The sequence below is a fragment of the Ptiloglossa arizonensis genome, chromosome 11 (assembly GCF_051014685.1).
Source record: "Ptiloglossa arizonensis isolate GNS036 chromosome 11, iyPtiAriz1_principal, whole genome shotgun sequence".
Lineage (NCBI taxonomy): Eukaryota > Metazoa > Arthropoda > Insecta > Hymenoptera > Colletidae > Ptiloglossa > Ptiloglossa arizonensis.
This window is the reverse complement of record NC_135058.1, coordinates 14,005,754-14,020,624: the sequence shown is the minus strand read 5'-3', so window position 1 is coordinate 14,020,624 and position 14,871 is coordinate 14,005,754. Positions and strand designations below refer to the sequence as shown.

Here is a 14,871-nt window from a genome sequence, read left to right as displayed (position 1 = left end):
AGAGAAACAGAGAAAGAGAGAGAGAGAGAGAGAGAGAGAGAGGGAAATACAGGCGAGAGCCGAGACGACGTTCTAAATATTTTAAAAGTTCTGCTCATTTGAATTGAAACATCTTCGACCGTGCCGCTCCATCGTCCCCTTTCGATCGTCGCAGTATTTTCTCTGCGGTTATTGCGCTTCCAACCACGTCCGTGCTCTATTCAACCGATTGATTTAAATTTTCCAAACTTTCCGCGCGTTACCAACCTCCCCCCGACCGCGTTCATCCGGCCCCGCTCTCTAAGGAGAAACGAAGCGGTGGCGGAGAATTCTCGTTCGTTCTACAAGAATTGTTATCACGATGCTGGAAATTTCTGCGTTCTCGTCTGGTACACGGTACGCGCGTCGATGGTATTGCGGCAACGCGAGGCCAGGGAGCTGCTAATGACTCGCTAATTGCCAAAAGTGCTCGACCGAAGATTTGTAATCGTTAGAGGGACAGCAAACGACAGCCTCGCGGTGGATAATGGCACTTCTGCGGCCCGATATCGCGTTTTCCTGTTGTTAATATCGAACCGTGAATGAATAAAATATCGGTAGGGACATTAACCGAATCTACAGAGGCGGCGAGTTAAACCTTTTTCCGATGGTTCTACGTAGCAATTTTTCGAGAAGCTGCTGAGATTTTTTAAGACGAGATGGATGGATCGCTACGAAGACGTTTTTTTAAATTAATCGTTTTTTTGGAGTTTGAGAGTAAGTAAGGGTTTTGTATTGCTGCACTCGTAAGGCAAGGTTTAATTTGCCCATGCTAGCCACGAATTAACTAAAGGCCAAATAGCTTGAGAACGCCATTCTATACAAACGGACAAAATTTGCAAAGTATACCAATTTGTAGAAATCTTCACTTTACAAAAAAAAAGGAAGAGTCGAAATACTCGTTGGTGAAATGAAGTCTGATCGTTTCTCCAAAATTCTACGCAATTCTACGAGCGAGAAATAGCTCCGTTCTCCGAAAAAGAAATAATTTAAAAATATGTAAAATCCCCCATGGCCTGCTGAAAATTTCGATCAAACGATCTATACGTGTTCCTGGTCGGTCGTGATACGGTCTCGCGATCTGCAGTGTTGCTCAACGACGCGGAATTTGTCCGGGTCCGATAGAAAATCGCGCGGAATGTTTTCGAAAATGGAGAACCGTTTGGTTTAACGGTGGCACGATGGCCCGTCAATCGCTGAACGACGACCGTCGCGTTTCGAGGCACAGTCAACAACACGGTCGATTTTTCGCGGCTTAATTCAACCGCGCGAAATCCGGGCAACTAGGTAAACCGATAAGTCTCGCGGATTTGTCAGCCGCCGCGCGAAAAATCCGCTTACGTGATCTGGCTTACGCGGAAATCTGTGTTATTGCCTGCTGGAATATGGATGCGTCGCGACGGCGACGTCGACGTTGGCGTTTCGGCCGTTCGAGATTTCATCGGTACGAGCGGCTGGTCTCGCGCGAGAAATTTCGCGATGGCAGTCACGCTAACTCACCTAGTCACGGTTGGCGTGGAAGCTACTCCTGGGGACCGTGCCGGATAGCTCCGTGGACTTCCTGACATCAAGTACTCTGCAACACAAAGAGAGAAACGTTCGTCCTTAATGCTCCGCTGCCTAGGGTCGCGTTTAAACATCGAGCAATATACAGTTGCTCCGAAAAGTATTTCCACGTTTTATTGTAAGGAAATTTTTTCTTACCCTTAAGAGTGATTTTGATGAAAGTTTGTGCGCATGTAGAGCATAATAGTGAATATATACAGGGGCTCCAAAAAATATTTGCAACTTGTATTATAAAGAAATAATTTTTACCCTTAAGAATGATTTTAATGAAGTGGAACATAATAGTGAGTATATGGAGAAACTTTTTTGTCAACAAAAAATTTCTCCAAGAAGGTGAAAGCAAGTCTCGAAGATTTTAATGTTTTTTTATTTTTCCGATGCAACTTTTCTTGGGACATTTTTGCAACAGAATAATAGGGCACTAAGAGCTGAACTCTTGTTACAAAAATATTCAGCTTTTAGTGCTCCATCCATCAACTGTGAAAAAAGTCCCCAAAAAGAATTGTATTAAAGCAATGAAGAAACGTTGAATTTTTTGTCAACGAAAAAATTATGTCACACGCGGTAAAACGTGCTTTATACGCGCACTTTAACTTTCGTTAAAATCAGACTTGTAGGTTAGGGGAATTTCCTCGTAATACGGTGTGCAAATACTTCTCGGATTCACTTTAGGTCGAACACGCGCGACTAGTGGGAAAAACGCACAGGAAATGGATTCTACGGGCAAAAATGCGTCGAAAACGTTCAGTATAATTTTTTCATGCGAGCCACCGTTTCCGAGGAAATTGATTTTTAAAATTCGCGGAGCACGCGTGTCTGCTTCGAGCAGTTTCGAAATTGTTCCTCCCGAAATGTAGAAATTGTATTCTACGCCTATTCTTATTTTCGCGCGAAGAATCGTCACTCGGTCGAATCATTCGTCGTTGGACACTCTGCAACCGGGTTACGTCAAACTTCGCGAGGATAAAATCGAGTGAAGTTTCTTTGGACAGCCCAAGGCAGTCTCAAAGAAATTGGCGAACTATGAATAAAATTGCTGCAAACTTCTACGAACGAGATGGAACTTTCCGAAAAATTGTTAATTCGATCTTTTGGAACAGTTAACCTTTGAATTGAATGCAGAATAGTTTGTTCGACTTTCGAACTCATTACGAAATTCTTCATTTGGCTCTTGAACTTTAAGTTCCTTTGTTCAACGCGAAGTACCTGGATTTCATTTTGGAGGCTTTCGATAGTCGTTCTGAAACTATTTTTTACATCTACGCGCATCGTTATAGTAACTTGTAGTCGGATCGGAATTGCAATAGCAACAAATCCCTCTCAATCTTTCGTTACTTCCATTCACAGCGTTCGAAAAGAGGGGAGAAAGTGCAAGTTTGCAACGGCCTTGTAAAGTCGGTTAAGTTTGATTTAACTATACCCAACCCTACACGTAATTCCATATCTAATGTTAAACGTACCGCTGTGCAAGTGTCGAAAACAGAAATTTCATTACTTTCATTACTTTCATTACACTCATTTCAACGGGAAGATTATAACCTATAAACTTAACCGTCCTTGCGAAAGTAGCAACGGAAGATGGCGCCACGTGTCACCTAACCTAGAAACGTCGACTCAGCGTAATCGTAACTCAACTCGTCTCAATGGCAGGCATAATTTAGCTCACGGTGTAATAACCTAATATAAGTGCGGGAAGGAAAGCTTAAAATTGTCGCGACAAGGTAATTTCCCTCGAAAGTTTCAACAGTGGCGAGTCGTTCGACGGTTGGATTTCTTCCTATTACAATTCGAGTAACAGCGTCGCACTGCACGACCTGTCGCTTTCAATTGAAACGTAACAAGGGCTGTAACAAGGTGCGAGGAAATCGGTTATTTTACCTGGAACTCGATGCTGGCCGTATTTGCGCCATTATAGATTAACAACGGGGGAACTTCCGTAAAAGTAACGACATCGTAACTAGTATCTTGTTAGCGGGACAAGCTGCAGTGGAGCCACCGTGAACTAGACGATCTTCCGGTAGCTGGAACTTGACCCGCGTCGAGATAATTGAATTTATTAGGTACAAGTTGTCTGACTTTTGGTGTACCGTCGACGAATTATCGTTACATGGTCGCCGCGCGGTGCGATTTACGCCGTTAATTTCCTACGCGGCGGACATTTTTAAGAGCGAGATTACTTTTACAGGTTAGGTTTTTCGAGCCGTTGCGTTCGCGACCGTGATTTTTACCCGGGTTCTCCGCGAATATTAATATCCACGAATAGACTCCTCCCGGAGTGAATACTTCCAAGTAAACAATTGTTACTACCGCGTGACAACAATTGCGAGCTGACGAGAATTAGGGGAGTACAATTTGTCAATGAGTGTAGTAACGCTGCTTCGCTAAAAAACGGAGTAATTAAGAAATCAGAATAGTCGTAAATTTTCAGAATCTTTTTCCAAAAATGTTCCAGGTAAATACAATTAAAGAAATCAATTTTTCCGAACTTACGATTTATACGTGCTCCCCAAATGTACCGAGCAATGGTTCGAATTATTTATCCGCGATTTAACACACTACGTTTCGCTTAACCCTCGAATTCGTATCGTACGCAACTCTGTCGGGAAATAGACACTTGTTATTATTATTCCAAGTCGGTAGCCAGAGTTAAGGCGTGTTCCGTTGTTATATCTCCGCTCTCGGTTTGTTTAGAATTTCAACGTTTAAAAGACTCGTAGCGCGGTCGTTTCGCGAAAGAAAACAACCGAACCGGAGGCCAATGTACATCAAACGAAACGAACGCTAGTAAGAGTACGCGATACGTACACAAGGGTGCGCTGGCGTGCGAGCGTGTAAACAGAATGCGCCCGGCAGCGATGCAAAATCTGCATCGATACGTGTGTCAGCGCACTGACAGGCGGGTTCGTAGTTAATTTTTAAGTTTTCCTTCCCGCCTGATGGCAGACTGACGTTGCAATTCAATTCTGCCTTCCTTCGTGCATAGTCCCGGTCGGTCCGCCGGCTCGTAACGTCATGCATATTCTAGCTGATGGAACGTTGCGAACTACCTTCCCTTTATCTGTATAGTTAATGAGTTCATAAGTAATGTAGTCGCTACTGACGTCCTTCCATCGATCGCTCCAAGTCGTCTGCAGTAGTTTTTGTTGCGCGAAATGGCCGACCTGTTGGGATTCTTTTCGCTGTTTACACCGTAACGGTTACCCGGAGATCGTTGTCTTTCCAACGGTTGTCTCGGCGCGGTGATTACTCGCGGAACATCGCGCGAATTATTCGCCCACAGCGGTAACATTGAATCAGCGTAATGTATTTATTTATTCGTTTATGCTAATGGGACAACTCCGCGGTGTACACTCCATTACGAAACATATGCATACACAATGGGAGTAAATGCGCACCCATGTAGAGGGCGCCACAGCGGGTACGCGTAAGGATACCACGACCTTTGAATAGTGTCGTTGACCCAGCGGAAGGGACAGAATAGACGCTGCAACGTAATTTCCAGAACTGCGTATTCCGGTTACACCGTACGACCGGATTAAACAAAATCACTTGGCTCGTTCACCGAGCGGAGATTCTTGTTATTCTTTCGCGCGCCAGAATTTGTTATTGAAAATTCAAGTAAGACCATTAATTCCAGATACGGTGTAAAACTATAAACGTTTTATAAAATTAATCTCATTTGGTATTTCACCAAGTTACGAATCCACAAAAGCGTAGTCACTTACCGAGCGTTTTCGATTTGATGTAATTGTTCTAGGATTCGTTTATCTTGTTTGTATTTTAACGGCGAGTAATATTCGGTAATATTCTTGTACGTGTACACGAACAAGTAACCAAACAACCTCTGTTACGACCTAAACGATTCGATTTCGATCCTAACCTATTCGATTGAGAAATTTCTAAACACGGCTAAGAGGTTTCCTAACCTGTACGACTAAGAGATTCCTAACCTACACGAGTGAGAGATTTCTAACCTATTCGACGTTCCAAGTGACCAACAGCAATCGAGACGATGCAAAATGATTCCATTCCAATACTGTCCCCAAAGTTCTTCGATTGTCGAACAGAACGAACTGGAAGAGTCGATGTTCGAAGTTCCAGCCGAGAAATGCACGTTATCAATTAAGGTGAGTGGTCAAAAAAAAAGTGAAGCACGAAGTTGCGTTCCCGGAGGAAAAAATTACCGAAGCTGAACGGCGAGTCGTTAGCGTCCAGAAGAAAGGAGGTTAACGTTTCTTCTTACGCTTCGACGTACCGAAGTTTCGTCTTCATCGACGTGCAAGGTTGTTTCAGTACGCCCCTAACCCCCGACCCGTCTCTTTATCTCCACGGCAATTCGTCACTGTCTTCGCGTTCAGGATTTTTACGAAATTCCCGAGATCCATGTGCCGGCTTCGGTACACAGCAACATGACGAATCGTCGTCGCCATATTGTTCTTTTCCAATCTAAGGATTTACGAAGTAGCGCGAGCAAACGCCACCTCGTGCACGGCCGCGTTGACTTTTAACGGGGTACGTACCTCTACGATCGCGAAAAGATTGATTTTTCATTTGCTCGCTCGCTTGCAAATCCGTCGAATATTCTATGAATATTTTACGAGGCGATTCCAAAAATTGACGATGTTACGGTTAAAATTGTAAAATCGTGCAACGGTCAGAACTTGACAATAATTCGAGCTTGTACACTCTCCGATTATTTGTTTTTTCAACACACATCCTAGAGTAATAAAACATTCTTTCTGTGGTACACACTTGAGAATAATATAAAAAAGGATGGCATTGAAAAAGTATGGCATTGATAAATGATCATTGGATAAATTTTGATAATTTTTTGAAACAATGCACGATGCATCACCTTCTCGATGGAACAAGAATCGAATCAATTCGTCGAACAGATCTTCCCGAATACTAGTAATAAATCTTTTCTTTTTTTTTCCACGAATGACGAAAGTAGCCTCTCGATGGTACGCGATCTCGGCAAACATCGCAGCACTGGTTAAAAACTGCACGGCTAATTTCCAAGAGGGGTTAATCCAATTTACGACTCGCTGAAACATTTATGCCGCGTAAAATTTGCTTATGCAAATCACGCGCAGTAGTTACGAAGCTGTGCATAGTTTCGCGTGTCGCGCTGACTATAGAGCGCCCGGCACTTTTTAAATACAGGGAGGCGCGGTGGCGCGATCGCGCGGAATTTTGAATCGCGGCAGCTTCGGTTCACCGGGCCGCGTCGAATTTTAATTAAGCTCCACGGTTCGGTCGTTGTACCTTTTGGCGGGTGTTTGGGAAACTGCGGGGCGTTCGTTCGGCTCGCGGCGCAGTGGCGCCATCTACAATTTATAATTCGCGTCCGGGCTCGTGAAAACCGGCCCCGATCGAGAATCGCCAATATTTAGAGCAAAGTGAAACGCGAGCTCGAATTCCGATATAAAATTTCTTCTGGACCAATATGGTTAAGTTTCATAAGTTAGTGTTGGGTTGAGAATCGTCAATATTTAGAGAAAAGTGAAACTTGAGCTCGAGTTGCGACACAAACTTTGCTTCAAATTAATACGGTTAAGATTCGTAAGATAGCCAGTAGACTATCCAAAGGACTTGTTTTAGAACATCTTCGTCTATCGTGAATTTAGAAAATTATTCAATTATTGAAATTTTCCCATGGTTCGTAATACTATATTACGATGTAGAAGGTGTACGTAAACTTCTCCGACCGGTTGTACAATGTAAATTTCGTTTCGGTCTAATCTAGTAAACTTTCAGAAATGAGGTTAGCCAACAGACCTGGTAGCTTAGGTATGGAAACATTTGATGTTGGGTTATCTACTGAATAATTGCAAAATACGTGTTTGCAAGGATTCCAGTGCAGTGATCCAAGTCTAACTACGAACCCTACAATATCTAGTAAACTTTTCGAAGCATGGTTAGCCTTAGGCACCGAAACGTTCGATGTTGGGTGTTCGATGTAACGAAACGTTGCAGCACCACCAGTGCAGTGATCAAAGTCTGACTACGAATCTTCCTGTATCGTCGTACAGCTACACCGTATCGTCTCTCCAGAGACTGGGAGATCCCCCATTGAAATCACACCGATCCGTGATTCCACGATCGTGGACGTACTCTTCGTGAATCACTCGCTGGGTAACCGTATCCTCTCGAAGCGTGTAGCAACAGACTCGATCGACTCGAAAATGCACCGAATGTCCTTTGCGGGGCTGGTCCAGTCGTCGAGATCTCGGCACCGCGGGAAGGCAATTGTCACGATCAGAGAGTGTCTATTACTCAGCCGGTGTACAAAGTGAAACCAGTCGAGCGTCGAAACGCGGAAGTAAAGGACACATAACACCGAGCCTTACGATCCTTCGCAGCGATCCGTGGCCACGATCGGAATTACAGCGTCATTGGCACGCAGTCCCGCGAGATCAAAGGGCTTCGATCGCGCCACGCGTTGTTGCGCCGAGGAGACACCGTGACAGATCGAGCCGCACCGCGAGCTGGCTTCCCTTTGTAACGCCGGGCATAAATTGTCGTCGCGTCAGACGCGCGATCAGGGCCCGTTTAACGCGTAAACAATCGGTTTGGTCGCGTCGACCAACGAAAACGAAGGAAAACGAACGGCGAGACGAACGGGACACGTGGTGCCACTGTCGCGGACACCGACCAATTCACGGGTTAGCTGGGTTCAACCTCGCCGCATACCGAACGTTGCAACACCTAGCCGGAACGCTGGGTAGCCATGTACTTTGTAACTAATGCATTCGAGCATGGGACTGTCGCAGACAATTGCGTTTTAAAAGCGACTGATCGCGAGACACGGTCTTGGATACATCGTAGATTTAGGTTCGTATCCGGAGGACTCCAGTGCGGATGAAAATAATTGAATGTATTCTAAGCGATTGTGAATTTTACATTTCGAACCTTGTTAGTATGCGTTAAATGTTACTTCACGTACAAGTAGTATCTCACTTGTTAAACCCAGAATGCTGGTGTTCTTATACTATTCCGAGTTTCATAGTCTCTGTGGTAGGCTAAGAAGCTGTTGGTAGACTGGATGGAGGTGTTCGTGGTCATTTTCTGAACGTTTTAATTCACAGGCATTCGAGACTTCGTTGGGGGTAAATTATCTCGTTCGAAGGGAAGAAAAATCGAAAGTGTTCGATAAGAAATGAAGCTATTAGGTGCGTCGTTGTATTTTTCTAAAGATGGTACCAACTTTACACACGTGTGAAGTTTCGTGTAGATCCTTCGACTAGTTCGTATATTTACACTTGTTCAAAATCGAAGAGTATTCTTTTACAATGGAAAAAACGACAAAACTCAACCTAGTATGCACGGTCTAGAAAATCCTCAGAGTCCTCAAAGGGGTAACATTTGTCAAAGTCTTTCAAGCTTCCACGAACTGACTGAAAGGGAACAGTGTGTTTCCTCGCGATTGAACAATCGATCGATCCCGACGATGTACCAGAAGTCTTGAAGACTCGTTCACTCCGTCCCAAACGTATCCAGTATTCAAGCTTCTAAAACTATGATACAGCTACTCCTCCCTCGGGCTAAGTTGGGTTAGGTTGGACCGTGCTTTGTTCTCAGCGACCGGTGCAGCCTATGGTTGTTTCATTCCGGTAGCCATGGCGATAACACGGAGAATGTGGCCAGGTCTGATCAAGGGGTCCCCGCGTATCTCATATTTTCCACTGACCACCCCACGCTAAAGCGATTTTCGTCGCCACTGGCCACCGTGGCGCCCGCTCATCGAACGTATTCATACGCTCACGAGGGTGAAACGTTTCGCGTCGCTGTTTTTTTCCGTGGAATGTTATTGCCGAATGAAAACCATCCTCGGAGAGGGTGGAAGGACGCGTTCGAGCGTTCTAAAATTCTTCGATATTTCGGAGAAAGGGGGGAGGAGGGGTGGTGGTGGTAGTGGCTCCAGTTGTCCTCAAAGAAGGATCGCGCGAATCGAATTCTGATCTCGCTTTCGTATAAATTTTAATACGATCGTTATTGGCATTTACACCATAATGTCGTCATCCTTCATCGACTTGGATGTTTTTATCGCGGCGCGGTCCGTTCCAAGCCGAATTTATAGGTATTCTTTGATTTATTAAGTTATCTGTGACGTACCACGGGTGTGTGAAGTTTTTGGAAAATACCGCCAGGTGGCAATTAACGCGTACCGCGGCGCTTGCTGGTTAAACTTCGATGGAAAGTTCATCGTTTGTAAAATATAACGTTCAATTATTCTCTGTATTGAAGTAGTATGGAATTCCAATAGCTAGACCAATAATGGTTATTAATTTCGATAGAAACTGGGGAAAGCTATTGTTGGTTGGAAAAAGGAAACGGGTAAGTGTCGCCATATTTTTTTTTTTGCAACAATACCGGTTAAGTATACTGGTATGAAACTAACAAATCGACGCACCTTCCGTCGAGCGTTATTTTTTCATACTTGTCGAATATCGAATAAAATTACTTTAAATTTTACAGTAACTCCCGCTTACGAGTAAACAAAAATCTGACCAGTTTACTCAAAGTGGATTAGATATTTCGATGACCGTCTAATAACGATACGCTTCTGAAGACGATCATTCCGTTATTCGTAAAGTGATAAGAATTGTTACTCGAAAGCGGGGTGGGTAGCGATTCCGATCTCGAATCGAGGCCAATAAGGATTGCTCTTGTTGGACGATTGTTCCATAACTCGGAACAGCTCATTGACTCTACGGAATACGTCGAACTCGACATCGATCAAACTGTTTTATCGCTAACAATTTCGGCCGAAGCCACGAAATACTATACGTGATCTCTCGAGCTCGTGAACGATGGTGCATTCCCGTATTATAACCTTGTGCATACATTCGAGTACGGTTTTCGAATCGATCAACCTGTCCACGGGACAGGAGACGCTCGCGAGCGATCGACACTCTTTTCGGAAGCAGATGTATCGACGTACGATGGAAGATCAATCATCTCGCGTGACCGTGTTTAAGCGCCGGGGATGAAATTGCCGGCGCGGTGTTTCCCTCTTTTCGAGAATGCTGTTTGAACGACTACGGTCCAGCTGATTTCAGAGAAACCGTGCCATCGGTTCGAGCTCGAGACGTTCATGGCAAAGCGAGCGGAACGATCGGTATCGATCTCGGATTGTGCTCAGCCAGAGCACGAAAAAGTGTCGTTATCTGCTAATGGCGCGGCAACAACTGGGTCGATGTACCGGATCGGTTAATGACTCCTGCATCGCCATTTTGATCTGCCCGATGTCCCTTGACTGGTGTACCGGTGCATTCGACAGACTCTCCGGTCGAAAATTTCGATTCGAACGTCTTCCAACTGGCGGAGAATCGTCTTTTAATGGGAAATTAACTTTCTTCCTCTCGATTTTCTACTTTGGATAAAAGAAAAAGAATTCTTAATAATCTCTTGAATTATCTCGGGTAAGATAAATACAATTGAGTCGAGAAACTATAATATTCGCACGGAACTTAATCATTACAACGATATTTATCGATAATGTAGTGTTGGCATTCGAAAAGAATGCTTCCGAGGCATACATGTATTTTTCTCGAGTGCGTATTGTACAATAATATTTATCGACTTCTAGTTCACGTGAGTGTAAATGAACGCGTTATAGATTATGAATGAAAATTGTACGGAATAGTTTAATATGATTTTTTATATAAAACGTCACGTGGTTTGTAATAATTATATTATATTGTAGACTCTCAGCTGCAATGTTTTTCGACATCCGCTGTGTCGTGACAGTGTCAAACTAATTACAATGTTCCTTTATCGTTTTAAAAGATGAATCATTTTGCGTTTGAAAATAATTTAAAAATCCACGCGTGTGTATTAAAGTGGACAGTAAACCCGAAGAGTGTACGAGATTAAACTGTCGGTTCGAGATTGAAAAAAATACCGGATGTTTATGATATTTGGCTCGATTACCCAACCCAGCCGATTATTCGAGATTTGAAATCGTTCGGTTCCGAATTAAAGGAAGCGAATCGCTTTAAACGGGTCTTTAAGCGTTGTTTCAACTAGCGGAAATTTTCTACGAAATTACACATCGATGGGAGAATAAAATTGAGGTTACCGGTGATGGAACAGTCGCAGATTGTTTTCACTCAATTTCCACGGCGGATCGTTCTATATAGCGAGTTGACAAAATTCGACTTCAGGAGAGAGTTAAAGTACCTTACCGAGCGACCAAGTTATTCGTGATGCAGAGATCTTATCGTACAATTACCGGTAGCGATGTAGCCTCTCTTTATAAAACCGGGAAACGAAGTGAGGGGATGTCGTTGATGCAGTTACCACGGTTACAGGTAATTTGTTCACTTTTGAAAAAGTGATATAAATTACAGCTGAACTAGATCTCGCAATTAAAGGTTATGTCCTTTTGAAAAGTAATTCCAACGGTTAGCCGGCTTTGCAGTCAGCTCCATCAGGCCTTACGGCTGACGTTCGTTTAAGTCGTGCAAGCTTCTTAAAAATGTTTTAATTAAAATTAATTAAATTTACTTAAAGAATGAAAGGAGGTTACTCGAGATGGCGTTCCAGCGGTGGGCAACGTCTCTGTGGATGTTATTGGGATGCTTTAATACGTCCAAGTTTCTCTATACTTTCACGAAAAGCATCCTTTTCACTTGGCAATTGCTTTAGTTTTGTTACCGTATTTAGCGGGCATTAATTAAAGTGGCAAACAGTATTCCGCGTTTCGCGATTCTTTGATGTCGCGCTGCGGCTGATTCTATATAACCTAATCTACTGCACCTCTTACGTTCCCCCAGTTGTGCGCGCACACTCGCTCCAATTGCTTTGATGCATATTTGTCTGCGTGCGTGGAGTACCTTAATGAGCAAAAGCGTGGGACGAGTGTTTGACCAATTTTTCTTGTACTTGATTTTTCAGGTTAAGATTCCTACGTAAAGAGCGCGACTAACCTTCCGAGTGGAGTCTCGGACACTATTGGAATTTCGAAAAAACTTTTCACTCTCGTCGTTCACCGAGGCAAATAAACGATCAAAATTCACGGTAGTCTTTAAAACGAGCACGATTTCTAGTCGATACATTTTTTTTTACTTTTTAATTTTCGCGCTCGAGGTAAATAATTGAGGTAAATGCTACATATTTTTCACATATTAATTGTGTATTCTTTCGCGCTCCCTTAAATTATAAAATGCCCCCTCCAGTATTATATACCTTCACGATTATTAAATTACGATTATCAGTGTAATTACAAATCGAAAAATATTCGTCTCGTCCATAGTTCTCAACGTTAAAAATTTTCTTTTCCCGTTAAATTATAAAATGCCCCCTCCAGCATCGTACACTTTCACAATTATTAAATTACGATGATTAGTATACTTACAAACCGAGAAATATTCGTCTCGTCCCCAATTTCCAAGACTAAAAATTTTCTTCACCTCCTTGGACCGTAATACCCCCTTCCGGAAGGTTCCTCGTTCCAAAAAAAAAAAAACGCTGCAACGTATCGTTGAATCAGTTTCGACGTCCTTGCATCAATAGTTCCTCCGCAGGTCCAGATGATCGCTAACCGTTCCAATCGAGTTCTAAAACCTTTCCCTAAAAATCGCGATAGTTGTTCGATCGAGTTCGTAGAACACGAGGTGGAGGCTCGGTTTGTTTAATCGCGGCGCGGTACTCGCGCAGCAAGAACGAACGAGACCCGTCAGGGTAGGAAATGCAGTCGGCCGCGTTTCTACGTTCCACGTAGAAATCGAACGGAGGTGGCTGGTGGATAGAACAGCCGGGTTGCGAGAGCGATAACCGTAACGATAGCGCGAGAGAGCGATAGCGAGTGCTGCGGAGTGACAGTCGAAAGGGCGAGTAAGAAGCGGGTGGGTGCACGAAGAGGGAACGAGGAGAGTGGAGAGAGAGAGAGGTTGGGAGGGAAGGACGTTAGAAAATGGAATTTCGGTAGCGAGGGATGCGAGCGAAGAGCTCGGAGGTTTCCGAGCAGGTGAAGGTAGCGGGGAGGTTGAAAAGGGGAAAAAGAGAAGAGCCGGTAGAGATGGCCGGGTCCGTGGATGGAGTGGATACAGTTGAGTCTGAGGGTTTCTTGGTTGTTGGGTGTTTGGCTGTCCGCCAGAGAATCTCTGGAGCGCGACGGTTACCTTTTTCTCCTCGGGGAGATCTCTTCGGTCCTGAACGCACGTACACAGGTTCGCGGAGACTCGTACACGGTGCTAGCAATGGCGTCGTACGCCACGGTGCGTCGTTTCCCGGTGGCCGGGTCCTTGCGCTCGCCACTTTCGAAAAATCTACCCTACGCGACCGTTCGACCGTCACTTCTCGTTCTTGTTGCTCGTACAAGTTCCACGGTGGCGAGATCGTGCGTCAAGGTCGCGATTTATACCACAGAGCATCGCCGATCGCCTCTTCGCGGTTTGAACCGTCGCGGCGTACGCGGAGGTCTCGTTCGCGATTTACGAGCAACGAACCTAACCCAGCCGGGATCACGATTGTTCGTACGACGGCACGGTGACGACGGAAGCCATCATCGTTTTACAGGCGTTCCTGGCCGCGGAGTTCTGCGCCGTTGGGTAACGTAATTGCGCCGTTTACGGCAAATCAGTGTGTCGCTTCCGCGCTCGTGACCAGGTTATTCGTTTCGACGATCCTTGACCTTTACGACCGTTATCAGTGGGACACGCTCGACGTTGGTTCCGTTCCTGGAGGATTCTTCGGGTTATCTCGGCCACTTTCCGAGAAGACACCTACGAGACGAGGTACAGCACGGCGCGCGTGTGCCGCGCATGGTCGTCGCGTTGGCTTTATTTTTCCAATCATCTCGCATTGAAGAAAATGGCGGAAGTGTCGTTGGCCGGATCACGTAATTGTATTTAACCATTCCCAACATTGTAGCGCTTCAGATGGAGGTAATCGACGATAGTTAGCTACAAAGTGCCCCGATACTTTGCTTGATTGACAGTGAACGAGGAAATGTACGGTTAACGAGTTTTAGGTTAGGTTGGACGTAATGGACCGGTAATGTCGCGCACGCTGCGCGGATCGTTCCTTAACTCGCGACTTGAAAGACAAAGTTCGGATTGGGTACTTCGCGGAGACACCGATACCGAATCTTTTACGCTTGCAGGATACTTCTTCTCACCTGTGCCACAGATTTACCTTTTGGGGTATTCGACGCGCGATTGAGGTTAGGTCTGTGCACGCGTCAATTCTCGCGAAACGGTTCTTTCGATGGATGGGTTCATTCTTCGCGGATGCACGATTTTTACCGATACTCGTTTCATACGAAAGTTATTCTTA

The 14,871-nt window shown here is 44.6% G+C and overlaps 1 protein-coding gene across 8 annotated transcripts in view; it reads right to left on the bottom strand.

The window, feature by feature from the left end:
• Positions 1 to 14,871, bottom strand: part of Ten-a (Teneurin-a transmembrane protein) — a 990,045-nt gene that overhangs the window by 344,286 nt on the left and 630,888 nt on the right. For 7 of the 8 annotated variants that reach the window (XM_076323558.1, XM_076323557.1, XM_076323560.1 and 4 more), the window contains one exon: positions 1,519 to 1,594. In XM_076323558.1, coding sequence (XP_076179673.1) covers positions 1,519 to 1,594 — 76 coding nt within the window. Of the gene's footprint in view, positions 1 to 1,518; positions 1,595 to 3,462; positions 3,522 to 14,871 lie in introns of those variants that run through there. The other variant, XM_076323565.1, reaches the window with a different exon arrangement.